Source organism: Scyliorhinus torazame, chromosome 12 (assembly GCF_047496885.1).
Source record: "Scyliorhinus torazame isolate Kashiwa2021f chromosome 12, sScyTor2.1, whole genome shotgun sequence".
NCBI classification, from domain to species: domain Eukaryota; kingdom Metazoa; phylum Chordata; class Chondrichthyes; order Carcharhiniformes; family Scyliorhinidae; genus Scyliorhinus; species Scyliorhinus torazame.
In genome coordinates, this window is record NC_092718.1 from 150,216,458 (window position 1) to 150,242,346 (window position 25,889).

Sequence of the window (25,889 nt, forward strand, 5' to 3'; positions counted from 1 at the left end):
ATCTGCATTACCTCAACCATCCCCTCCACTGGATCCGTCACATACAGCAACAGGTCGTCTGCGTACAGCGACACTCGATGTTCCTCTCCCCCTCGAACCACCCCCTTCTATTTCCCCGACTCCCTTAACGCCATGGCCAAAGGTTCAATTGCTAATGCAAACAGCAGAGGGGACAGGGAGCACCCCTGCCTCGTCCCTCGGTGCAGCCGGAAATACTCCGACCTCCGCCGGTTCGTGACCACACTCGCCACCGGGGCTTTATACAGGAGCTTAACCCAACTGATAAACCCTCCCCCGAACCCAAACCTCCTCAACACTTCGCAGAGATACTCCCATTCTACCCGATCAAAGGCCTTCTCCGCGTCCATGGCTGTCACTATCTCCGCTTCTCCCTCTACCGATGGCATCATTATCACATTTAGGAGCCTTTGCACATTAGTATTTAACTGCCTACCCTTTACGAATCCCGTCTGGTCCTCGTGAATCACCCCCGGGACACAGTCTTCAATCCTCATGGCCAACATTTTTGCCAGCAACTTAGCATCTACATTAAGGAGCGAGATCGGTCTGTATGACCCACATTGCAGTGGGTCCTTATCCCGCTTCAAGATCAAAGAGATCGTCGCCTCCGACATTGTCGGGGGCAGGGTCCTCCCCTCCCTTGCTTCATTGAAGGTCCTTACCAGCAACGGGGCTAACAGGTCTACATACTTCCTATAAAACTCCACCGGGAACCCATCCGGCCCCGGGGCCTTCCCTGCCTGCATGCTCCACAGTCCTTTAACCAGCTCCTCCACCCCAATTGGTGCCCCCAAACCAGCCACCTCCTGCTCCTCCACCCTTGGGAACCTCAATTGGTCCAAGAATCGCCGCATCCCCTCTTTTCCCCCTGCGGGCTGGGACCTATACAGTTCCTCGTAAAAGGCCTTAAAAGCCTCATTCACTTTCCCTGCACTCCGCACCGTAGTTCCCCTGCCATCTTTGACTCCGCCTATTTCCCTCGCTGCCATCCTCTTACGGAGCTGATGTGCCAGCATCCGACTCGCCTTCTCCCCATATTCATATATCGCCCCGTGCCTTCCTCCACTGGGCCTCTGCCTTCCCTGTGGTCAACAGGTCGAACTCCGTCTGGAGACCTCGTCTCTCCCTGAGTAGTCCCTCATCAGGAGCCTCTGCATAGCTCCTGTCCACCCTTAAAATCTCCCCCACTAACCTCTCCCTTTCCCTGCCCTCTCTCTTCACCCTATGAGCCCTGATGGAGATTAACTCTCCCGTGACCACCGCCTTCAGCGCCTCCCATACTACTCCCACCTGCACCTCCCCGTTGTCGTTGGCCTCCAGATACCTTTCAATACACTCCCGCACACTTCCTCGTCTTCCAGCAGTCCCACATCCAACCTCCACAACGGGCGTTGGTCCCTCTCCTCCCCCAGCTCTAACTCCACCCAATGCGGGCCATGGTCTGAAATGGCTATGGCCGAATACTCCGTTCCCTCCACTTGCGGGATCAATGCCCTGCCCAGAACAAAAAAAATCTATCTGGGAGTAGGCCTTATGTACGTGGGAGAAAAAAGAAAATTCTCTGGCCAAAGGCCTGGCAAATCTCCACGGATCTACTCCCCCCATCTGGTCCATAAACCCCCTAAGCACCTTGGCCACAGCCGGCCTCTTCCCTGTCCTAGATCTGGAACGATCTAATGCTGGGTCCAGCACCGTGTTAAAATCCCCACCCATTATCAAGCTCCCTACCTCCAGGTCTGGAATACGCCCCAACATCCGTTTCATGAATCCAGCATCGTCCCAGTTCGGGGCATATACATTCACCAGTACCACCTCCGTCCCCTGCAACCTACCACTCACCATCACGTATCGGCCTCCTTTGTCCGCTACTATGTTCTTGGCTTCAAACGACACCCGCTTTTCCACCAGTATTGCCACCCCTCTATTCTTCGCATCCAGCCCCGAATGGAACACCTGTCCCATCCATCCCTTCCTTAACCTGACTTGATCTGACAACTTCAGATGTGTCTCCTGAAGCATGACCACTTGGGCCCTCTTAACCGGCCCATTTAGGCCTCTCACATTCCACGTGATCAGCCGGATTGGGGGGTTACCCCCCCCTGCCGACTAGCCATCTCCTACCTTAGGCCAGTCCCGTGCTCGCGCCTCCCGCACCCTCCAGTCCCCCAGGCGGGGAACCCCCGCCCCGACCACCTCTTCCATTTTCAGTTCCCCCTCGGACAGTGCAGCAGTATCTGGGGGTGGGGGGGGGGGGGGGGGGGGGGGAGAATGGGGAATCCCCCCCCCCCCCCCCCCGGCTAGATCCACATCTAGCTCTTTTGCTCCCCCCATATTACTTCCGTGCGTTAGCTGACTTCTGCTGACCCCGGCTTCCCCCGCCTTCCCGTTGATCTCCCCGTGTGGGAGTCTCTCCTCCTTACCTTCCTCCATCCCCCTCCCCCCCTCTTTTGGCGCGGGAAAAAGCCCGCGCTTTCTTGAACCAGCCCCGCCCCCTCTGGCGCAGCTCCTGTTGCGCCCATTATCCCAGTTCCCTCATCCCCGAGTCTCGCCTCCCTCCAGCACCGACGCCCACATTCCCCATCATCATCATCTCGTCTACAGAAAAGAAAAAAGGAAATTTTAGGAATTTTAACCAGAACTCTACCCACATCCCCATCCATCATCCCACCCATGAAGTATTCTTTACCCATATTTACAATCCCATATACAACCAACATCTCTCCCCACAACCACATCCCCTCAGTTCGAGTCCTGTTTTTCCATCTGAATAAAGGTCCAAGCCTCTTCTGGCGTTTCAAAATAATGGTGTCGGTCCTGATAAGTGACCCACAGTCGCGCAGGCTGCAGCATGCCGAACATGACTTTTTTTATGCAGCACCGCCTTGGCCCGGTTGAAGCCAGCTCTCCTCCTTGCCACCTCCACGCTCCAATCCTGGTATACTCAGATCACCGCGTTCTCCCATCTACTGCTCCGCACCTTCTTGGCCCATCTCAGCACACTTTCTTTGTCCGTGAAGCGATGGAACCTTGCCACTATCGCCCTTGGCGGCTCATCAGCCTTGGGTCTCCTCGCCAGGACCCAGTGAGCCCCTTCCAGCTCCAGGGGGGTCGGAGAGGCCTCTGCTCCCATCAGCGCATGGAGCATCGTACTCACATACGCCCCGCCATCAGCTCCTTCCACTCCTTCGGGAAGACCCAGAATCCGGAGGTTTGTCCTCCTCGACCTGTTCTCCAGGACCTCAATTCTCTCGGCCCACCTCCTGTGCACCGCCTCGTGCGCCTCAACTTTTACCGCCAGGCCCAGGATCTCGTCCTCGTTGTCATTCATTTTACCTCACAAAGCTCCACCGCCTGGGTCTTCTGGGTCTCCTTCAGCCCCTCGATTGCCAACAGCATTGGCGCCAGCACCTCCTTTTTCAGCTCCTCCACACAGCGCTTAAGGAACTCCTGCTGGTCCGGCCCCCATGCTGCTCGCTCTCCGCCCTCCGCCATCTTGCTTTTTCCCCCTCATTTTTGTCGTTGCTCCAGAGCCTCTTTTTTCGCCGCTCCACTGCTGATCTCGGCCATATATCGTAAGGGGGGGACCTTACTGCACCTTCCCACACGGGATCAATTCAAAAAAAGTTCAGTTGGGGCTCCTCTAGAGAGCCCGAAAGTCCGTTGTCGCGGGAGCTGCCGAAACATGCGGCTTAGCTCCGCATCGCCGCAACCGGAAGTCTATCTTGTATTTCAGTACTTTTGGTAATCACATTAATTTGCTCTCACCTCTAACAAAGATCTTCAACGGTTGCATTAGCGCAATCTTGAAAAAGGGTTTTGTGAACAATTAGTCATATTTAATTCTAAAAGAATTATATATTTTAAACTATTTTTTTTTAAATGCAGTAGTGAGTACAAGTGATATTAGCAGCTTCGTATTCATGCTTTTTCTGCTAAACGTAGTGAACCGAGTAAGTATAACCTGACATTCTTTAAGCCATGGCATTCATCACATTGCCCAAAAGAAAACAGTGGAAAAGATGAATGTTTGAGAAGAGGAATCTATATCTGTTTATTTATTCCTTTTCCAAATTTTGTTTTGACCGATTCTTTTTTTTAATAACATTCTAAAAATGTTTGATGGGGTGATATTAGAAGAAGCATCATCCATTTTAGATCCTGAGTGGTACCTGGTGCATCTGGAGGATGTTACTATTTCAATTGTTGACAATATCCTTGTATACATCTTGTATCCTTGTATTCAGCTGTCTTTTGCTTTTCTGTCACCACATGGTACAGCAGTTGCAAAGGTGGTGGAGCACTTCTGTCAGAGATTTGTAAATTCAGGGGCAGCACGGTAGCACAAGTGGAAAGCCCTGTGGCTTCACAGCGGCAGGGTCCCAGGTTTGATTCCCCGCTGCATCACTGTCTGTGTGGAGTCTGCACGTTCTCCCCATGTCTGCGTGGGTTTCCTCCGGGTGCTCCGGTTTCCTCCCACAGTCCAAAGACTGGTGCAGGTTAGGTGGATTGGCCATGCTAAATTGCACTTAAGTGTCCAAAAAGGTTGGATGGGGTTATTGGGTTACGGGGATAGGGTAGATGTGAGGGCTTAATGTGGGTTGGTGCAGACTCGATGGGCCGAATGGCCTCCTTCTGCACTGTATGTCCTATGTTCTTAAACCGTAGCACTGATTTTTGCAAGCGTTTCCTCAAATCAATTAATCCGATACTTAGAAGGAACACTCCTGCAATAACACTGCCCTGAAGTCACACGGACTCAAAAACGTTAACTGTTATTCTCTCCACAGATGCTGCTGTGGTTTTCCAGCACTTTTGTTTCAGATTTCCAGCATTCTCGTAACATCTAATTCACATTATTTTAATAGTCTGTCAGTCTTTCGATTTTGAAAGGAGCTTGTGTTAATTGTCTGGGCGTTGCAGGAATTCTATATTGTCAACAATTGGCATCAGTACCCAATTATTTGTCTGTAGTATGAGACAAGTCTCAATTGCCCTTTGTCCATATGTGAGGAGCTGAAGTAGCTGTCAGTAATCTGCAAGTATATGCTACTGAATGGGATATAGCACTGCCAAATTGGAATCAAATCCCAAGGTCAGACAGTTTAACATTAGTATCAATCATTAAAACAGAATTCAGGTCATTACTTCAGACTGGAATGATTTAGTCCCCTGGGAAATTTTCAGTGAGCGGTGCATCTACAAACATTTTAACCCCCTTTGGATGAGATGGAATATATGATTATCTGCTAGGAAAGATCAGCTTTTACATGTCATTTATTTGCTGAATTCCCTGCATTATTATGGTTAAAGAATGTTGGCTTGTTAGAAATTTAGAAACTGAGAACTTTTTGTTCTCCATCTTTTCTTTCTTGGATTTGAGGTCAAAATGCTTTTTGTGTAAATGGTGCCAATAAATTATCCAGGAGATACTTCAAGAAACAAAACTGGCCAGTCTTGATATTGATTAAGTGAATCCTTGTGTTAGTTAGTACCTAAAGGCTTGTTAAATGCGTGCAGGATTCAAGGGGCGGCACGGTGGCGCAGTGGTTAGTATTGCTGTCTTGCAGTGCCGAGGACCCAGGTTCCATACCGCCCCGGGTCACTGTCCATGTGGAGTTTGCATGTTCCCCCCATGTCTGTGTGGGCCTCACCCCCCACAACCCAAAAAGATGTGCAGGGTAGGTGGATTAGTCACTAAATTGGAAAAAGAGAATTGGGTACTCTAAATTTATATATTAAAAAATGTGTGCAGGATTCTAGGTAATGAAGGATGTGCGGCAATACACTAACATTCAGAAGTTAAAATCAGGCGTCAAACTAAAATCATGAAAGGTTTATTTGACTAGTCGATTCCATATAGTGTCAGGTGGGAAAAAATATCCCAGGTGATGATTGTCATATTTTGGAAGGAATTATCTGAACACAGGAGTTAGAATTTCATTATTTATTGATAGGTGCCAGAAGGATTACACAGTTGTTCTATTGCAGGATGAATTGTAGTTACTAATAACATTGACCAGTTCAGGATCATTGCTGAAGTGTGTTAATCTGTTAGTCTCTGAAAATATTTGACTTTTATTTTCCCCGGACATCATGTGTCTGTTTAATTCCACTTGTTTCTTTCTACAATGCAATTTTATTTCCTGTCTGTCCTGTTGCCTTGTGTTTGAACCAATGGATCATTTGCTTGCAGTCGTGAGTTGAAATTCCTCCAAGATGCTGGTTTCAGTTGGCACCACTTGTAGAAGACAAGTAGCTGACCACCTCTCACGGGTAATTAGGATGGACAATAAATGCTAGCCTAGCCAGCGACCTCCACATCCCATGAAAGAAGAAAAAAACACGTAAAGCCACTGGCATGTGATTCAGTTTGTTGACCATTTGGTTTTCTTACGCAATGTAAACAGTGAAGCAAAGTTCCAGATCAATACCATTGAACTGAGCTCTGATATGTGAAATAGTGAAGAGTCATTGGTGGATGGGGGAGCTGGGTGGTTGTGAACAGCCCAAGACTCTAGTAAATTGAGAAGTTTCAGACACTGCCCATGAAGATGGAACTTCAATGGAACACTGGAAATGCTAAATATATATATATATATCATAGAATCCCACAGTGTAGACGGAAGCCATTCGGCCCATCGAGTCTACATTGATCCTTTGAAAGAGCACCCTACCTAGGTCCACCACCCCCCTATTCGTGTAATCTCATCTAACCTGTACATCTTTGGACTGTAGGGGGCAATTTAGCATGGCCAATCCACCTGACCTGCGCATCTTTGGACTGTGGGAGGAAATTGGAGCACCCGGAGGAAATCCATAGAGACATGGAGAGAATGTGCAAACTCCACACAGACAGTCACCCAAGACTGTGGGACAGCAGTACTAACCACTGTGCCATTGTGCCACCCTGGAACATACTGATGCTGATGAATGTACTGGTAGCCAATGAACAAAGTGGCAAAACAGAGCCAACCCTCAATAAATAAGATGTCCAAATATTATTTCAATGCTGTAATGTCATTTTAAATGTACAGTGATGCTTATTAAAAAGAAGGGTCATTTTGAACCGAAACGCTAACTCTATTTCTCTCCAGAAATGGTGCATGACCTGCTGAGTTGATCCAGCAATTTCTGTTTTTATTTTATATGACATTGTGACCCTTGAGATTAGTTTCCTCCCAGTCGTGTTATATGTTATTTGTATAATTACTCAGATTTACAGTAGTTGGCTTTGATTGTGGCCACCATTGTATATTGGTGGTCTGGAGTACACCATTGATCCAAATCAAACTGAGAGCTAATCAGACTACTGAACATAATTACCCCATGTTAAATGTAAATAACAGATTTTTTTTAAATTTCAGTTAAATATATATTAATCCATTTATGTGGATATTAATACTAGCTAGAATTAGAATCTACTAACTACAGTTTAACAAAAGTCATTTTTTTGCATGTATGAAATTTCTCATTTGTTCGAAATCTCTCAATGAATCTGATCAGGTTGTGGGTAGATACTCTGCATAGGTACCACTTGGCATTCAGATGTTTTATGCTCGTATGACTGTTAAGACATTCAGTATCATAAATATTAAGTGAAATAAGATCAGGAATGATATCGAGAATTGCAGGTTGCATCTTTTGTGCTTTGTTTAAATAACGGTAATTTATCAAAACATATTCTGTGAACAATTATTTTTCAATGTGTTTGTCGATAGCATACTGTGCTGTTAAGCCAGATAATATCATTTGTTTTTAGTCGAATGATGAGACTCGATGGTAAACATGTCATAGCTGTTGCTGACCTGAGGGCAGCCCATGAGACAGATTGAGATGCAGGTTGGTGTGAATGTGCATCTACCCGGCTGATCCATCAAGAATTTGCAGCCTGGCCAGGTAACAGTTGTGATCGTTTGGAAATTGGTGATTTTGCTTTTAAGAAGCAGATTATTAGTTGCAGAATCCTAAGCTTCAGCGATGGCTACCAACACTAATTAAAGAATGCTGCTTCTTTAATTATAAATGTAACACAACCTGAATTAAAGTAACCACTTTGAGAAGAATAATGTTCTGATTTTTTGCATGGTCAAACTGAACGTTTCTGAGTTTATGATGTTGTGCAGCCCTATTGTCCAACACTAATCAATTATAGAACTGGTTTATAAAACCTATATATAAAATCAAAATTGCATTATTTTTGTATATTGCACACAATTGCAGCTGTTTCTGCAGAATAAGATCGTTGAATGCATTTGGAAGACACTGTAATTGTAAAAAAAATAAAAGAAAACAACAATACAATACTGATGTCTTTTCACTCTTACAGTTTTTTAAGCACATATTCCAATTGCTAGTGCCCAATTGTCTATTCTCAATCATCAGCAAAGTGACGGAATGGGTCATCAACATTGCTATCAAGCAGCACTTGTTCATCAAGAACCTGCTAACTGACGTTCAGTTTGGATTCTGCCAGGACCACATGACACCTGACCTTATGACAGCCTTGACCTAGACATGGAAAATGAACAAAATTGCAGAGGTGAGGTGAGAGCATCTGTCTTAAAATCAAGGCTTCATTGAGTGTGGCATCAAGGAGCCACAGTTAAAATGAAGTCAATGGGAATCGGGGGAAAACTCTCCACTGACAGAAGTCATACAGAACAAAGAAAAATGGCTGTGGTTGTTGGAGGCTAATGTCTCAGCGCATCACTATAAGAATTCCTCAGGCCCAACCATCTTCAGTTTCTTCATCAATGAATTTCCGTCTATGATGAGGACAGAAGTGGTGATATTTGCTGATAATTGCAGTGTTCAGTTCCATTTGCAGTGTCCATATACAATAAGACCTGGGCAACATTCAGGCTTGGGCTGATAAATGGCAAGTAACATTCACGCAACACTAGTACCATGCCATGATCATCTCCAACAAGAGAGAGCCTAACCATCTCCCCATGGTTTTTAATTGGATTGCAATTGCTGAATTCCCTACTGTCAACATCCTGGAAGCTACTATTGACCCAAAACTTAACTGGATCGGTCATATAAATACTTTGGTCACTAGAGCAGGTCAGAGATTGGGTATTCAGTGGTGAGTAACTCTCTGCCTGACTCCCGAAAGCCTTTCCATCATCTACAAGGCAGAAGTAAAGAGAGTGTGATGGAATATTCCCCACTTGGATGAGTGTAGCATCAACCCCATCGAGGACAAAGTATCCCACTGGATTGTCACTCTATTTACCACCAGCAAACTGACTGCAGTGTGTGCAAGGTACAAAATTCACTGCAGCAACTTGCAAAACCTATTTCGACTGCACCTTCCAAACCCATTGGGCAAGGGCAGTAGGCACATGGCAAAAATTTTGAAAAGTATCATGCTTATGCACAAACAATCTGATCCATAGTGGCAGCTGTCACGGCTACAAGCTTTGCTCAGAAACAGTGCTCAAAAATGCAACATTTGAGTTTTAATTAAGAAAAAGCATTACTGAGTAAGTTCAACTTTTCCATAAATCTCATGGTTTAGTCTAGTCCTAAATGTATGACAGTTCCCTTTTGTGGGAACATTGTCTTGTTTACCTCTGACATGGCAACTTGGAGGCTTTGGAGAGAGTACAGAAAAGGTTTGCCAGGATGTTGCCTGGTATGGAGGGTATTAGCTATGAGGAGAGATTGAATAAACTGGGATAGTTCTCCCTAGAGAGACGGAAGCTGAGGGGTGACCTGATAGAAGTTTATGAAATTATTAGGGGTATCGATAGCGTGAACAGTTGGAGGCTTTTTCCCAGGGCAGAAATGACAATTATAAGGGGGCACAGCTTCAAGGTGAGGAGGGAAAGGTTCAGTGGAGATGTGTGGGGAAGTTTATTACACAGAGGGTGGTGGTGACCTGGAATGCACTGCCAAGTGAGGTGGTTGAGGCAGATACGTTAGAGACCTTTAAGACTTATCTGGATAGGCACATGAACAGACAGGGTATAGAAGGATACAGGCAGTTGGTCTAGATAGGATACGTGCTCGGTGCAGGCTTGGAGGGCCGAAGGACCTGTTCCTTTGCTGTATTGTTCTTTGTTCTTTTGGCTCAGTCATGGCTGTTGTTCGGCCTCGTAAAATTGAACCTCTTGCATCTGCCATTTTGGATCTGAAGCATCCTGAAGTCAACTTCACCTATTCATAACGTCTTTAAATCCACAATTACAGCTAACAACATTCAGCTGTTGTCCCCTGGTTCTCTGGCAGTTGTTATTTTTGTCTCTTGTCAAATTGCTTAAAAGCTTCTACAAATCTTCCTCTTAACACTTCTGCTCTGTTGATCCAGTCACTGTCATCAAAAGAGGAAAACAACCTCCCTTTCTTCCTCTAATCATAATAATGGTTACCTGCGTCCATCCATTGCACCATTCTTTTCTACCACAGTGACTGACATCAAGTTTATCCCTGCCCATTCTATCAGATTCTTCACTTACTGGCTTCCAATTAGGTCTCTAGTCTTCATGGGTTTCTTTTGGATGTCTTCAAGATGTGTGCCCTCTGGAGTTGTTGGCATGACCATTCCTCTCATAACAATCTTGATCTCAAAGTTCCCACTGTTGCATTCTAACAACAGAAGTCCATCAAAGTGGGAAGACCTGGATCCTATTTCCAATTGTGGGCATGTTGGTTATTATTTTCTGTAGGGTGGTCACATTGCTCTCCATTAAGGGCCTTTCAGATGAACTGGTTGGAATGTTAGCATGTAATCATTCTGCCGTGATGAAGGAGGTGCAGGAGTCATAAACAAACTGGCGACAGCATCAACCTTTGTAGATGATCAATTTTCAAAAGTAGGGCCTTTGACTAACTGTGCAAGGTAGAAAAGGATGACTGTCACTCAAGAGAGATGTCAGTGTATTCCAAAGAGGAGAGGATAAAACTGGCAAAAAGGTTTGATGTAACCAATTTTAAATACTCTATCTAAATTTAGTTATTTTACCCCATCACCAGTTTCACATTTCACCTCCCGTCAAAACCTCTCTGCCTTTGTCACATGTCAGTATAACCATTGAGAGATTCTTACACGTAGTCAATCTGTAAAGGTTGCATCTTGCAGCAATGTCTTGAGTAGTGCTTTCAGAAGCAACCATGGGATTGGAAGTCTCGAATTAACAAACTGCTATTGAAACAGTGGGAATGTGCAATTGTGTTGCCACTATTAAATGCAGAGAGAAATGGGCTTTTTCTACGAATATAGGAATGTTGCTTCTACGATTAAACAACAGTTTTTAATTTTCTTTGCATTGGGCCAGAAATTGGGCAAGTTTGGCAGCCAATTAAATTAATTTGGGTTTTTTAACCTTTTCTAGAACCTCTTGAACAGTGTGTTCAATAACATATCTCCTTAACTAATGAAAGGAAAGGATAGAACAGAGCAAAATATAGAGAACATGTAGGGTGAAATTAATTAGAAATGAGAATAAAAAGATAAAGTGGATTCAGTGAAAGGAAATGTTTACTTATTTTACATGAGCTCAAGCTAAAGAAGAGGACATTGTCACCCAGTCATGTTTAGGAATTGCTATATTGGATTTTAAGGTGTTAATGGCAGTCTAGTTGTATAAAATGTAAAAACATCCATGATCCACAAAGTATGGAACCAGTGACCCCATCCATTGTTATCACAAACAATGGAACATGCAGAGGGAACAACTTTTGACTGATATTATAGGAACATTGAGATTGCTAGTTAAGCAAAAGACCACAGTCTATCGAGTTTGCCAACTACCATTTTGGTGGTCTCGTAATACAATTATAATGGAGATTTTGATTAATATTAGTAATAAATCTCTATTAATTACTCTGTAACAAAGCCAGAAATGACACCAAGAAAATCCCAGTAGTGGAAACGCTTAGAAACCATGGATTCAAATTTCCCCCCCCATCCGCACTTGAAAAAGTGACCCTATTCTGAGCTGAAACAACTTTGCGTCCTTAACACACCTGCTTCATGACACTAAAAGGAGAGTGAATGAGAAGGCTGAGGGGGGGACCTGATTAAGGTGTATGAAATTTTGAAGGACAAAGATTCTTCCTCTTGGGCAGTCCCTCAGAGTCGAGGGTGACTTGCTTCCACTCTGGGATGGTGGGTTCTGCGGTAGTTGAATAGCCCAATCCTGGATCCGCAGACTCTGCCACAGGTTTGGGAGATGGTGCTTGATGAGTGGATGGATGGGACTCTCTGGATTCTGTGCTCTCCTTCCACTGTTTACACTTTGCCTCTACGTGCTCCTCCCTAAGCCGCTCTAGGTGATTGACATCCTCATGGATGCTTTTTCTCCAGTTTGTGCACTCTAAGGCAAGCGATTCCCATGTATCGATGAGGATGTTGCATTTATTGAGGGAGATTCAGAGTGTTCTTGTAGCATTTCCTCTGCCCTCCTAGTGATTGCTTGCCATTGTGGAGCTCGGAATAGAGTACGTAGATAGGGTGGACAGGAAAGTACTTTTACCCTTAGTGGAGGGCTCAATAACCAGGGGCATAGATTTAAGTTAGTGGGCAGGAGATAGGAGATGTGAGGAAAAACATTTTCACCGAGAGGGTGGTTGGAATCTGGAACTCACTGCCTGAAAGAGTGGTTGAGGCGGGAACCCTCACAGCTTTGAAGAAGTGTTTAGATCTTGAAATGCCATTGCATACGGACCAAGGGCTGGAAAATGGAATTAGAATAGGTAAGTGCTTGATGGTCAGCACGTGCTGTAAAACTCAATAACCCAATGGATGGCAAGAATGTCAAAACAGAATTAAAAAGACCTGTAGAAACCATCATTCACCCCCTGCTCGTGTGAGACTCCACAGCTTCATTAACTCATTTCTGTGTCTCCAAGGTGAGGGGTCATATCAGGATCATAAATCACATAATTACCAGGGTGATCCATGACATTAATTACCAGTTCTAAATAGCAGAGGTAGGAATAATTCCAAATAAAATTGTGATGTCAACAATTTTGCGATCAACATTCAGTTGGAAGGGACGGCACAGTGGTTAGCACTGCTGCCTCAAGGCGCTGAGGACCCGGGTTCGATCCCAGCCCTGGGAGTTTGCACACACTCCCTGTGTCTGCGTGGATCTCACTTCCACACACCAAAAGATGTGCAGGTTAGGTGGATTGGCCACGCTAAATTGCCTCTTAATTGGAATTTATTTTTTAAAGTTCAGTTGGGAGCTTCTGGCCAAAAAAGGCCTTGGTGAGCTGAACAGCAGAGTGGAGAAAATCAACCAGTAATTTGTGGAGAAATTAGAACTCAGACCATATCTCTCTCACTCTGCAAACTGCTGGATATTAAACATTTATAATGCTGAGTGACAATAATGCACCATCCTAAATATAGAACTTTCTTTCAATCTCTTGGTCAATATCTCTTAGAGTAATAAATATGTAATATTAGGCACTGGCCTTTAAATTTTGAGCCAAGTACATTAACCCATTAATTTTCTGTTAAAATAAACTGTTCTTCAAGTTCAGCCTATGGCATCACATTTGCTGCTTTGTTCCCCTATTTTCAAGCTACAATTTTAGAATGGATATTTCTGTCAAAAATCCTCTACAACATATCTGTTAAGTTACATTTCCTACTGCATTTCTTGAATGTCCCAACAGGCCAATGTGATGCAGCTGGTATGTGAGAAAGAGAGAATGCTTTCCACTTGTCTGCCAGTTTGCTTCTTATTTTCAACCTACATGGCTGGCCAGCAGCAGTGCGAAAAAGATTGCCAAATGTGCAAGTCTATCCCTGTCAGTATATAGCCTCTCCATCGGCAATCCCCCCGTGGAGTCGCACAGAATCCTGGTCCCACGTGGCCTCAGGTTAAAGCTTCAGGGGAACTTGGGAGATGTTTGGCCCCCAGACATGCAGTGTGCAGGCCCACTGGCACTGGACAGGCCCTGGCACTCATGAACCAAACTTCCAGCTATGGAAAATAGCTCCACTGCCTGACCCTTGAACTCTCCCGAGATATCTACAAGGGAGTAAGCTCTGCCAAAAAAATCTGCAGTGGAGCCCAAAGGTGGACAGATGTCTAAATATGTAATCTTCCTGGCATTTTGAGCAACCAAGTCAATGCCAAATGTAGTGCTTTGTATTTCTTTGAACTCAACCAAGAAGGTCAAGAAGGGGAGCCTGAAATTTAGGTGGCTCAGGGTCTCCATTAACTTTGTTCTGACTTTCCCTCTGGAGAGGATACCCCAGTTGTTCTGCAGAGCGTTAATATGAGAGACAGCAGTTATGTTTGATATGAGATCGCGTACAATGGGCTGTCTCCAATGGTGTATGATAAATGTAAGAAATTGGTATATAGCATTTTATATCTGTTGCAGTAAGATTTTTTAAAAGCCTGGGTTAAGGAATATATTTGTTGCAGTAATATTATTAAAGAGCCTAAGTTAAGGTATCCAGACTGTGTCTGCTAAAACTGTAATTAAGGAGTCGTAAAAGTGATGTTGTGATTGATTCCATCCACTTACTTGGTTACAGATAAATAGCTAATGGAATCATGTTTTGATTGCTAGAGGTTTCCTGGGGTGTAGATAATTTATGGTGTGTGGTAATTAGTCCAAGCTAATCAGGTCATGGAATTTAGTGGGATATAGATGATGTAATTAATGGGAGGAGCCAAGTTTTCTGTAGTTTTGCAGTTTGATATAAGATTTGAGTCTGACAACAGAAGTGTATGGGATCTGGTCCTGAAAGGGTCTCTCTCTCTCCAAAAGTATCTACACGTCTAAGAAAGTAATCTGTTTGTTAACTTTATTTATAAGTGGCATTTGAGCTGGATTGGGTTGCTTAATTGGAGAGTTCATAGCAGGTATGGATAGTAAGTTCAAGTTTTTTTCTTTTCATTAAGAACTATTTAACTGATAATTGTAAAGCTATTTCTTTGATGTTAATGTGGTTAATCATGTGTTTGAATTAAAGTTTGTTTTAACATAAAGGATACCTATTGGTCAGAGTCATCACTCTTGGGGTGAAGCATCCTTTCCTCACAGTTTTGCAAATTAAAAATAAATCGCTTGAGGTTCTTGTCCTGTAGCCTAACAAATGTTGGGCTTTTCCGGTATCGTTTTTTGTCTTTAAATTTAAAGTGGCTAATTCATTTTTTTCTCCAACTAAGGGCAGTCTAGCATGGTCAGACCCCCTACCTGCACATCTTTGGGTTGTGGGGATGCAATCCACGAAGACACGGGGAGAGTGCGCAAACTCTATACGGACAGTGACCGGGGCCAGGATCGAACCCAGGTCCTCGGCACCATGAGCAGCAGTGCTAACCACTGCACCACCATGCCACCCTTCTTGTCCGGTATCCTAACAAATGTTGGGTTCTGGTCCGGTATCTTAAAAAGGTACCAGAGACTATAATGCCTCACTTGGCAGCCACACACACATCAAGTAGGGCATTCGCTGACTGGTAAAGTGCTAACCTACCATGGGCCATGTGCTTCAATGGTTGCTTGGAACTTAACAGTATATGCTGAACAAGTGGACCAAATCCACCATAACAGGAGAAACTACTTCAGTGCACTGCCTTCCTCTGCAGCAAATGTAACAGAGACTGCCATGCCAGAGTGGAACTCCTGGGCCACACCAGCCGATGCTTAATATATAGTTGACTACCATGGCACAAACCATTGCCTTACAAGATGGAAGGCTGCCACTACTGTGCCTCTCTTTTAATTTTTCAGTGCATTTGTTTATCCATAAAGTTACTAGATACTTTCAACAACTTGTTAAGCTTCAGTGATTTTTGTCAATCACGCATGGTAACCCAACTTCCTGAGATCTATTACACAATATAGATGTTTTCAGTTTTAGATTAAACAGATTAATCATTAGAATCTTCATCCACTGAAAATTAATCTTTAAGGTTTTGGTAATTCATTTGACATCTTTCTAATGTTTTCACCAGGTCTGGTAATGCATGCTTCTATTTATTCTGCCTGTATAGTTAATGGTTTAGAGAGAGGACTCCTATTCTGTTTTTTGTCGATTTGTGAGCTCCCCGCATTAATCTACCCTGATGATTCCAATATATGATCAGTAACTAGCATTTCTCTTGCAGTGTGACTCATTACAGCTTTATTTTATTACCTCCGCCTGGAATGAAAATCACATTTTTAAAAACTTCTTTGAAAGAAAGCACAGTTGCTTTGTACCTATTGAAAGTCTAGCCATCAGTTTCATCTCCCTCTAATTGATCATGGAGCATATGCTGGTGTTCCTAGCCTCACAACGTCCCGTGTGCTTAATCTTTGCCAATAGACTTCAATTCTTGTGAAATCTTGAGAGCAGCACGATGACAGCACCAGGAACCCGGGTTCGATTCCAACATTGAGTGACTGTGTGGAGTTTGCATGTTCTCCCTGTGTCAGCATGGGCTTCCTCCAGGTACTCCGGTTTCCTTCCACAGTCCAAAAATGTTCAAGTTAGGTGGATTGGCCATGGTGAATTGCCCCTTAGTGTCCAAAAGTTAGTGGGGTTCCGGAGATAGGGCTGGGGAGTGGGCCTAGATAGGGTTCTCTTTCGCAGGTCAGTGCAGACCTGAAGGGCCGAATAGCCCTTCCTTAAAGGGATTCTATAAAGCTTGGATAACTGAATGGTGTTCACACAAAGTTACAAAGACCTGATGCAGATGATCACTGGCTTCACTCTTCTGTGGGCAATGCTAAATCACATCCAATCAAACTATGGCAGATGTGGATACCTGAAGCACAAATAGAAAATTATAACCTCTCCAGTGTATGCCTATGGTCACCCAGGACAGACCATGGAACATATAATGACTTAGTGCCTGATCTAAAAATATAAAAAGGACACCAAAGCAATACACTCTGCTATTCCTGACACAATTACTGGCATAACCAGCTGAATGCAAAATTTAAATTGTTTCTCTAATCTACAACAGCCACAAAAGAGAGAGATTGCTAAAGCTGCCAACACAAAACTTCCTTTTTTCCTTATTCCTCAACAACTTCTAACTTTATATTTTTAAAAATCCAAGTCTTGAATACTCCTCTAATTTTTGGGGACTGTTCAACTGCTTTACAAAGAACAAAGAACAAAGAAATGTACAGCACAGGAACAGGCCCTTCGGCCCTCCAAGCCCGTGCCGACCATACTGCCCGACTAAACTACAATCTCCTACACTTCCTGGGTCCGTATCCTTCTATTCCCATCCTATTCATATATTTGTCAAGATGCCCCTTAAATGTCCCTATCGTCCCTGCCTCCACTACCTCCTCCGGTAGTGAGTTCCAGGCACCCACTACCCTCTGCGTAAAAAACTTGCCTCGTACATCTACTCTAAACTTTGCCCCTCTCACCTTAAACCTATGCCCCCTAGTAATTGACCCCTCTACCCTGGGGAAAAGCCTCTGACTATCCAAAAATTACATTTTTGACCAGGATCTGAGAAAGTTTGCCATATAAATCATCATTCTCTCAACTCAAGCATTCAATCTAGGTCTGTTGAAACATTCCTCATCATGCATTTACAGCTATTTAAATCAGTGTCCTTTTATAATATTATTCCTAGTTGAGCAATCGCATTGGTTGATATATTGGGATATTTTAAATCCTCAAGACATATTCAAGGATATCTCATTGGCCAATCGAGATTGTGTGGAAGATTTATTTCTCGTTGCTTTCGAGCATTTTAGTGTCTTCAGCTAATAATATGGCCAATCATGTTGGTCCAATTTAATTGATAAGCCATTGACAATTGCTGGTTAAGATAGACAAGATGAAAGGACTTATGCCACATTTATGTTGGGCCTGTACTCATGACTTAACACAATATTTTTCAAAGTGGTGGGTCGCAGTTGAAAAGTGGATCAGCAAAAATGATTCCAAAGATCGCCTGATTTTCTTTTCGTTTTCTCTCTGGGTAAATTTTTGCTGTCCTATATTGTTAAAAAAAATGTGCACATTCATAAGGTTAAATTTAATACCTAGCCAATACACAAATACAATGTTTCATTATGAAATCTAACACTGGTGCAGCATTACATATAGGTCTGGTTGTGTTTTGTGTATAGCGTATATAATGAATAGCCAGCATGAGGTCTTTTTCTTCATATTTGTGCATGGGACGTGGGCATCACTGGCTGGGTCAGCATTTATTGTCCATCCCTGGAAGGGTCAGTTAAGAATCTACCACATCGCTGTGTGTCTGGAGTCACATGCAGGCCAGACTGGGTAAGGATGGCAGATTTCCTTCCTTAAAAGGGACATTAGTGAACCAGATGGGTTTTTACAACAATCGACAATGGTTTCATGGTTATCATTAGAGTTTTAATTCCAGATTTTTATTGAATTCGAATTTCACCTGCAGTGGCGGGATTCGAACCCGGGTCCCCAGAGCATTACCCTGGGTTTCTGGTTTACTAGTCCAGTGACAATACCACCATTCCACCACCTCCCCTTTTGATGGGAGGAAAAGTTTAATACTGCCTCATACAATTCAACTTACATGCACTTTGTGAGAAAAAAAAGGTAGGAATTGGGAGAGAGGTGTATTTTTAAATGTACATTGAATCCTGTTTAGATTGTGACAGTAGCGGCAATACTGCAGCTTGCCTGGTCAGTGGACTCTGCATGCATCTCAAATTTCCCGCCATGAAGGAAAGCTATGATTTCAGAGTTTGACGGGTATCGTCATTATCTCACAGTCCAACTCATTATTTTTCCCCGTGTGCATTGAAATATTTTGCTGTAGATTCAATTTCAAATGAGATGCCGTCTGAAAAATGTGGATGGATGATGCTCAGTAAACGAGTGTATTGTCTGACTTTGGACAATTATTTTGAATTTATATGTAGATGAAAGGAACCAAGATTTATTGTATTTCTTTAAAGCTGAATTCACATATCTATGTTGATACAGCGCTACCAGATCAGCAAATATGTTTAGGTAGGTGGGATGGCATACGGGTGTCAAATCCTCAGATTGATTAAGCAGTCTTTTGGTATTTTGGAGCCCCGAGTTAAATCTCGGGTTCAAGTTGGAAACATCCGATTGGATAAAACCAGAGATTTCAGTGTCAGGATTGTAAAATTGTTTGTTGGGAAGTGAAATTTGCAATGTACAAGGTGCCATTATTTTGTTGCCATGCAACATCTGGGCATTAAGTATGTAATTTACCATCGTAAGTGAGAAAGATCAATTATACTAATTTTTTTAAAGCATGAAAGTGAGGACAGGCTGCCCTAAGTTTAAGTGAATGTGGTGTGGGTGGTGAGGGCCAACCATTTGGTTACAGTGGGTCACCGGAATAAAGGTTTGAAAAACACTGACTTAACATCATTGTTACTCATATTTTCTGAGGGCTGCATTTTGTCCATGAAATCAATATCACTAAAGAGTTTGAACTGTCATTAATCCTTGTTAACCACAGAACGGAACAGGGTTTGAGTGGCCAATGTTGCTTGAGTTTTGACACTAAAAAACATCCCTCAAAGTCACAGTGTTTAAATCAGCAATTTAAAATAAACTTTAATTTCCAAGCAACTGCAAATGTCTTGATGAGTCAAAAGCTATCCGATGTATTATTTACTTGTTGCAAGTATGAGGCGGCATGGGGGCACAGTGGTTAGCACTATTGCTTCACAGTGCCATGGACCTGGGTTGAATTCCAGCCTTGGCTGACTATCCGTGTGGAGTTTGCACGTTCTCCCTGTGTCTGCGTGGGTTTCCCCCTGGTGCTCCGGTTTCCTCCCACAGTCCAAAGATGTGCAGGTTAGGTGGATTGGCCATGCTAAACTGACCCATAGTGTCCAAAGATGTGCAGGTTAGGTGAGGTTACAGGGATTAGACCATAAGACATAGAGCAGAATTAGGCCACTCGGCATATCGTGTCTGCGCCGCCATTCAATCATGGCTGATATTTTTCTCATCCCCATTTTCCTGTCTTCTCCCCATAACCCCTGATCCCCTTATTGATCAAAAAACTATCTATCTCTGTCTAAATCACACTCAGTGATTTGGCCTCTACAGCCTTCTGTGGCAATGAGTTCCACAGATTCACCACCCTCTGGCTGAACAAATTTCTCCTCATCTCGGTTTTAAAGGATCGCCCCTTTAGTCTGAGATTGTGTTCTCTGCTTCTAGTTTTTCCGACAAGTGGAAACATCCTCTCCACATCCACTCTATCCAGGCCACGCAGTATCCTGCAAGTTTCAATAAGATCCCCCCTCATCCTTCTAAACTCCAACGAGTACAGACCCAGAGTCCTCAACCTTTCCTCATATGACAAGGTCTTCATTCCAGGGATCATTCTTGTGCACCTCCTCTGGACCCTTTCCAAGGCCAGCACACCCTTCCTTGGATACGGGGCCCCAAACTGCTCACAATACTCCAAATGGGGTCTGACCAGAGCCTTATATAGCCTCAGAAGTACATCCTTGGTCTTGTATTCTAGCCCTTTCGACATGAATGCTAACATTGCATTTGCCTTCCTAACTGCCGACTGAACCTGCACGTTAACCTGAAGAGAATCTTGAACAAGGACTCCCAAGTCCCTTTGTGCTTCTGATTTCCTCAGCATCTTCCCATTTAGAAAATAGTCTATGCCTCCATTTCTCCTTCCAAAGTGCATAACCTCTTTTCCACATTGTATTCCATCTGCCACTTCTTTGCCCACTCTCCTAGCCTGTCCAAGTCCTTCTGCAGCCCATCTGCTTCCTCAATACTACCTGCCCCTCTACAGATCTTTGTAACATCTGCAAATTTAGCAACAGTGCCCTCAGTTCCTTCCTCCAGATCATTAATGTATGTTGTGAAAAGTTGTGGTCCCAGCACCGACCCCTGAGGTACACCACTAGTCACTGGCTGCCATCCTGAAAAAGACCCCTTTATCCCCACTCTCTGCCTTCTGCCAGTCAGCCAGTCCTCTATCCATGCCAGGATCTTACCCTTAACACCATGGGCTCTTAACTTATTTAACAGTCTCGTATCGTTTTCAAAGGCCTTCTGGGAATCTAAATAAATCACGTCCACTGGTTCTCCTTTGTCTAACTTCCTTGTTAAACAGATTTGTCAGACATGACCTCCCCTTGACGAAGCCGTGCTGACTCCATCCTATTTTATCACAGGGGCTGGTTTAGCACAGGGCTAAATAGCTGGCTTTTAAAGCAGACCAAGGCAGGCCAGCAGCGCGGGTTCAATTCCTGTACCAGCCTCCCCGAACAGGCGCCGGAATGTGGCGACTAGGGGCTTTTCACAGTAACTTCAATTGAAGCCTACTTGTGACAATAAGCGATATTAATTTCATTTCATTTCATGCACTTCCAAGTACTCCGCGATCTCATCTTTAATAATGGACTCTAAAATCTTACCAATGACCGAAGTCAGGGATCTTGGGATCCACTACCAACCTGATTTTCCCAGTCCACCTGAATATTGAAGTCCCCCATGATTATTGTAATATTGCCTTTTTTACATGCCTTTTCTATCTCCTGATTTATTTTCTATCCCACATTCTGACTATTGCTGAATTCTCCCTCAGTGTCCCCGAACCGGCACCATTGTGTGGCGACTAGGGAATTTTCACAGTAACTTCATTGCAGTGTTAATGTAAGCCTACTTGTGACACTAATAAAGATTATTATTATTGTTTTGACCAGTGTGAAAATCAAGTTATTGTTTATGTTGCCACATGCACAGTAGCATTGTAGATAGCACAAATGCTTCACAGCTCCAGGGTCCCAGGTTCGATTCCGGCTTGGGTCACTGTCTGTGCGAGTCTGCACATCCTCCCCGTGTGTGCGTGGGTTTCCTCCGGGTGCTCCGGTTTCCTCCCACAGTCCAAAGATGTGCAGGTTAGGTGGATTGGCCATGAAAAATTGCCCTTAGTGTCCAAAATTGCCCTTAGTGTTGGGTGCGGTTACTGGGAATAGGGTGGAGGTGTTGACCTTGTGTAGGGTGCTCTTTCCAAGAGCCGGTGCAGCCTCGATGGGCCGAATGGCCTCCTTCTGCACTGCACATTCTATGTAAATCTATGCCTACAATTTGAATGTCAAATTCCTAGGTGTAAACATCACCAACAACCTGGCCTAGTCTGCCCACGTCGATGATATGACCAAGAAAGCACAACAGCGCCTGTACATCCGCAGGAAATTAAGGAAATTCAGCATATTCACAATGACTCTTACCAATTTTTACAGATGGACCATAGGAAGCATCCAATCTGGCTGCATCACAGCCTGGTATGGCAACTACTCGGCCCAACACCATAAGAAACTACAAAGAGTCGTGAACACAGCCCAGTCCATCACGCGAGCCCACCTCCCATCCAGTGACTCTGTCTACACCTCCTGCTGCCTTGGAAAAGCGGGCAGCATAGTCAAAGACCCCTCCCATCCAGATTATTCTCTCTTCCATCGGGCAGAAGATACAAAAATTTGAGAACATGCATCAATAGATTCAAAAACAGCTTCTTCCTAGCTGTCACCCGACTCCTGAATGGCCCTCTTATGGACTGAACTGATCTTTCTATGCATCTTCTCCACAGGTGTTGCACTATATTCTGTATGCTTCACCCGATGTCTGTGTTTAGGAATTTACATCACGTATTTATCGTATGTTCTATGTTTTCATGTATGGGATAATCTGCCTGGACTGTATGCAGAACTATACTTCTCACATTACTCGGTACACGTGACAATAAATCTAATCTAAATCAAAACTGCAGCAACATATACATGTCAGTTCCTCAGCTTAATTGTTAGCACTATTCTCCATGTAGATAAAATTCATACAGTACCTAGCATCCAAAATGGGGGGTGCGGAAGGATGTCTGCAAATTCATTTTTAAAGTAAATAAACAATTGGTACAGTTCTATGTGTTTCTATTTTAGAAAACTTTCTGTAAGTCATCCAAAGATAAATACATTTAATTAACATTTTAGCTTGTAGGAAGGACATGTAGGTTTTTAAATATACTCTTCACCTTCAGGATTGTCAGGTCACTTCCTATGTAAATTCAGCGAGGAACTTGTTGTTAGGATTAATTATTAGACCAAGTCTACACAAATTCAAAACTTTTAGAGTGTGATTTATTTGGAGAAACTGTTACCTAATCTCTGATATGAGCAAAACGCATTGGAAAAATATCTCCAAATATCGGAGCTTATGAAGTATCTTTTTGTTTAAGTGAGTCAAAGGTAACTGCTTTAATATTGCACATTAATCAAACAGAACATCATGAAAGGTGATTTCTGTATTCTGTTTAATTCATCAGTTTATTCGATGATGAATGTGAGAAATTGGTGTATATATATATATTGTATTTTATATCTGTTGCAGTAATGTTATTAAAAGCCTGAGTTCAGATATATATATATATATATCTGTTGAAGTAATGTTATTAAAGAATCTAGGAAAAGTCTGTGGTTGTCTCAGGTACAATTAAGATGTAAACGGTCCAACCATATTTTTGTTTACAAAGAAAGGCCCAATGGAATTTAGTTATGATTGCTGGAGAGTAGATAATTTGAGACATGTGTTTAGACTTAGATAAGCAGGTCAAGGGATCTGAGTGATATAAAAATTCTGTAAATAATGGGAGGAGCCAGGTCTGTCTGTAGGTTTGGGAGTCTGCTAGAGTTTTAATCTGAGCAGCAGCTTTTGCCAAATGCTGACAGGTTATGCAGTAGTCTGACAGAAACAGAAGGAGCTGCAGGTTGTTTCCTGAAAGGGTCTTTCTCCCTCTCTTCATGCAGTCTTCTCAATCCCTATACAAGTGTACAGCATGTAACCCTGTGTTTGTTAACTTTATTTATAAATATTTTTTGACCTGTAATGAACTTTGCTTACTTGGGGATGGAGAAGGTATAAGTTAGTAGTAAAAAACGTTTCCTTTTAGTTTAAGAATTGTTTAGCTGTTAATTCAAAATCTGTTTTCTGTGATGTTAATTTGTTTAATCCTGTGCTAAGAATACAGTTAACAATACATATGCATGTGTTCGAAGATAATATTGTATATATTGATTATATATGTGTCAGCTGCGATCCAGTTCATAGTACACTTGTCTCAGAATCCCCAGATTCTGGGTTCAAGTCCCACTCTCGGGTTTGAGCACAGTAAATCATGGCGGAAACTCCAGTGTGGCACTGAGGAGCATCACTCTGTCAGAAGTGCCTGCTCGGGTGGATGTACACAATCCCATGGCATTATTTCAAAGAAGAACAGGGAAGTTATCCCCAGTGTCCTGGTCAATAGTTGTCCTTCAATCAACATCGCAAAAACAGATTAACAGGTCATTATCACCTTGCTGTTTGCAGGAGTTTGCATGAATGCTCATTAGCTGCTGTGTTTTCTACATTACAACAGTGGCTACACTTCAAAAAGTATTTTAGACTTTCAATGATATTGACAGTTGTATACAAATACAAACCTTTCCTCTTATAATACAATTATTAATGATGCCAATACAATATTATTTGATTACTGGGCTATGTTAATAAAGTGGTCTATGATCAAAAATGAAAACGAATGGAAATCAACAAACAATTGAATACCTGGAAATTTTGATATGTCAAAATATTCTGCAACGTGTCAGTTTTTCACTTTTGGCTAATTTTAAGCTGATTGACATGAGGGGTACCTAAGCTGGAGGAATAGTACATCTCTGAACTTTGACATCCTGCATGGTGGCAGTCCAATCCAGAGCAAACCCCATTCTTGGTGTAACAATGTGCTTTGACCTGCACCTTCAGAAGAGCATTTCCTACTGCTGTATTTCTATTTCTACACTTCTTACCCTGATGAATAATATTGGCAATTTGTGACAAATCCTGCAGATTTTTGTGCAATAATTTCATGACTAAGTGGATCAGGATTAACCATGTCAATACCCATTGTGCATAAGATTATTGACCACTGAGGAGAGATTTGAATTTAAATCTAAGTCTACAGATGAATAAACATTATAATGCTCATTTCATTCAAATAAATGCACATTGCCAACATTACTGATACTGTTTGCTCCACACCCCTGTATTTGTATTCCAACAATATGATACAGTTGAGAGCTCTCATAATTAATTGTAAGTTGCAATTTGCAAGATGGAAATTTGTGCGTTTAAGCTGTCAAGAATCTCAGTAGCCATCCAATGTTACTAAGCTGGCTGGTTGATATTGATTACAGTATTCACAAGCACATGCTGTTAAAACATTGTGCAGAATTTTACACTGCCTCAAGGCGGGTTCTGAGGCAGGCAGAGACCGTGAAATTGAATGGATGGGATTCTGCCGGGAAACTTCCCGCCCAAACACAGAAGCAATTTCATGCTTGGGTGGGCAAGGCCTTGGGTGGGAAACCTGCCCATTCACCTATTAGGGTCCTTAAGTGTCCACTTAATGCCCATTTAAGGGCCTTATCCTGCCCAGTCTGAATTTTTAGGCTGACAGGTAGGGTGGAAAGTGGCATTTAAACTTTTCATCAACTCGGTAGGGAACAGCACCCTCACTCTGAAGACCCCCTTAGAGTTAAGTGCCCTCCAACCAGGATATTGGAGCTCCAGGGCCCTTCCCTCCTTGGCCTAAGCCCCAACGCCGCAATAGCCCCTCCCAACCCACTCTTGTGACTAACTCTCGGGATGGCGAGCATCGATCACTCGCCATCCTTAAAATTCTACCCATTAATTTTCATTGCTGCCCAAACCAATATATCCAGATTTAGTACTGGCATTGGATAAATGCACCAGGAACAACAGATAGTAACCAGCTGCCACATAAATAATTACCATCATAGTTTACATAAAAGTTTGTTTAAATCGTGAACAGTGATTTGGAAAGGGAGCGAACAAGGCCTAAGTGGAGTTGGAAGATAGGTTACATTAG

At 43.2% G+C, this 25,889-nt stretch overlaps 1 protein-coding gene across 10 annotated transcripts in view; it reads left to right on the forward strand.

Moving 5' to 3' along the window:
* eif4h (eukaryotic translation initiation factor 4h) overlaps nucleotides 1–25,889 on the forward strand; it is a 255,384-nt gene that overhangs the window by 27,007 nt on the left and 202,488 nt on the right. For 2 of the 10 annotated variants that reach the window (XM_072469176.1, XM_072469175.1), the window contains 3 exons: nucleotides 6,757–7,917; nucleotides 8,348–8,560; nucleotides 22,210–24,303. The exons of 2 other annotated variants lie outside the window; for them this stretch is intronic. In XM_072469176.1, the coding sequence (XP_072325277.1) occupies nucleotides 24,212–24,303 (92 nt within the window). In that variant the 5' untranslated portion in view covers nucleotides 6,757–7,917; nucleotides 8,348–8,560; nucleotides 22,210–24,211. Of the gene's footprint in view, nucleotides 1–6,756; nucleotides 7,918–8,347; nucleotides 8,561–16,207; nucleotides 16,436–22,209; nucleotides 24,304–25,889 lie in introns of those variants that run through there. 6 more of the 10 variants (XM_072469179.1, XM_072469181.1, XM_072469177.1 and 3 more) reach the window with 5 other exon arrangements.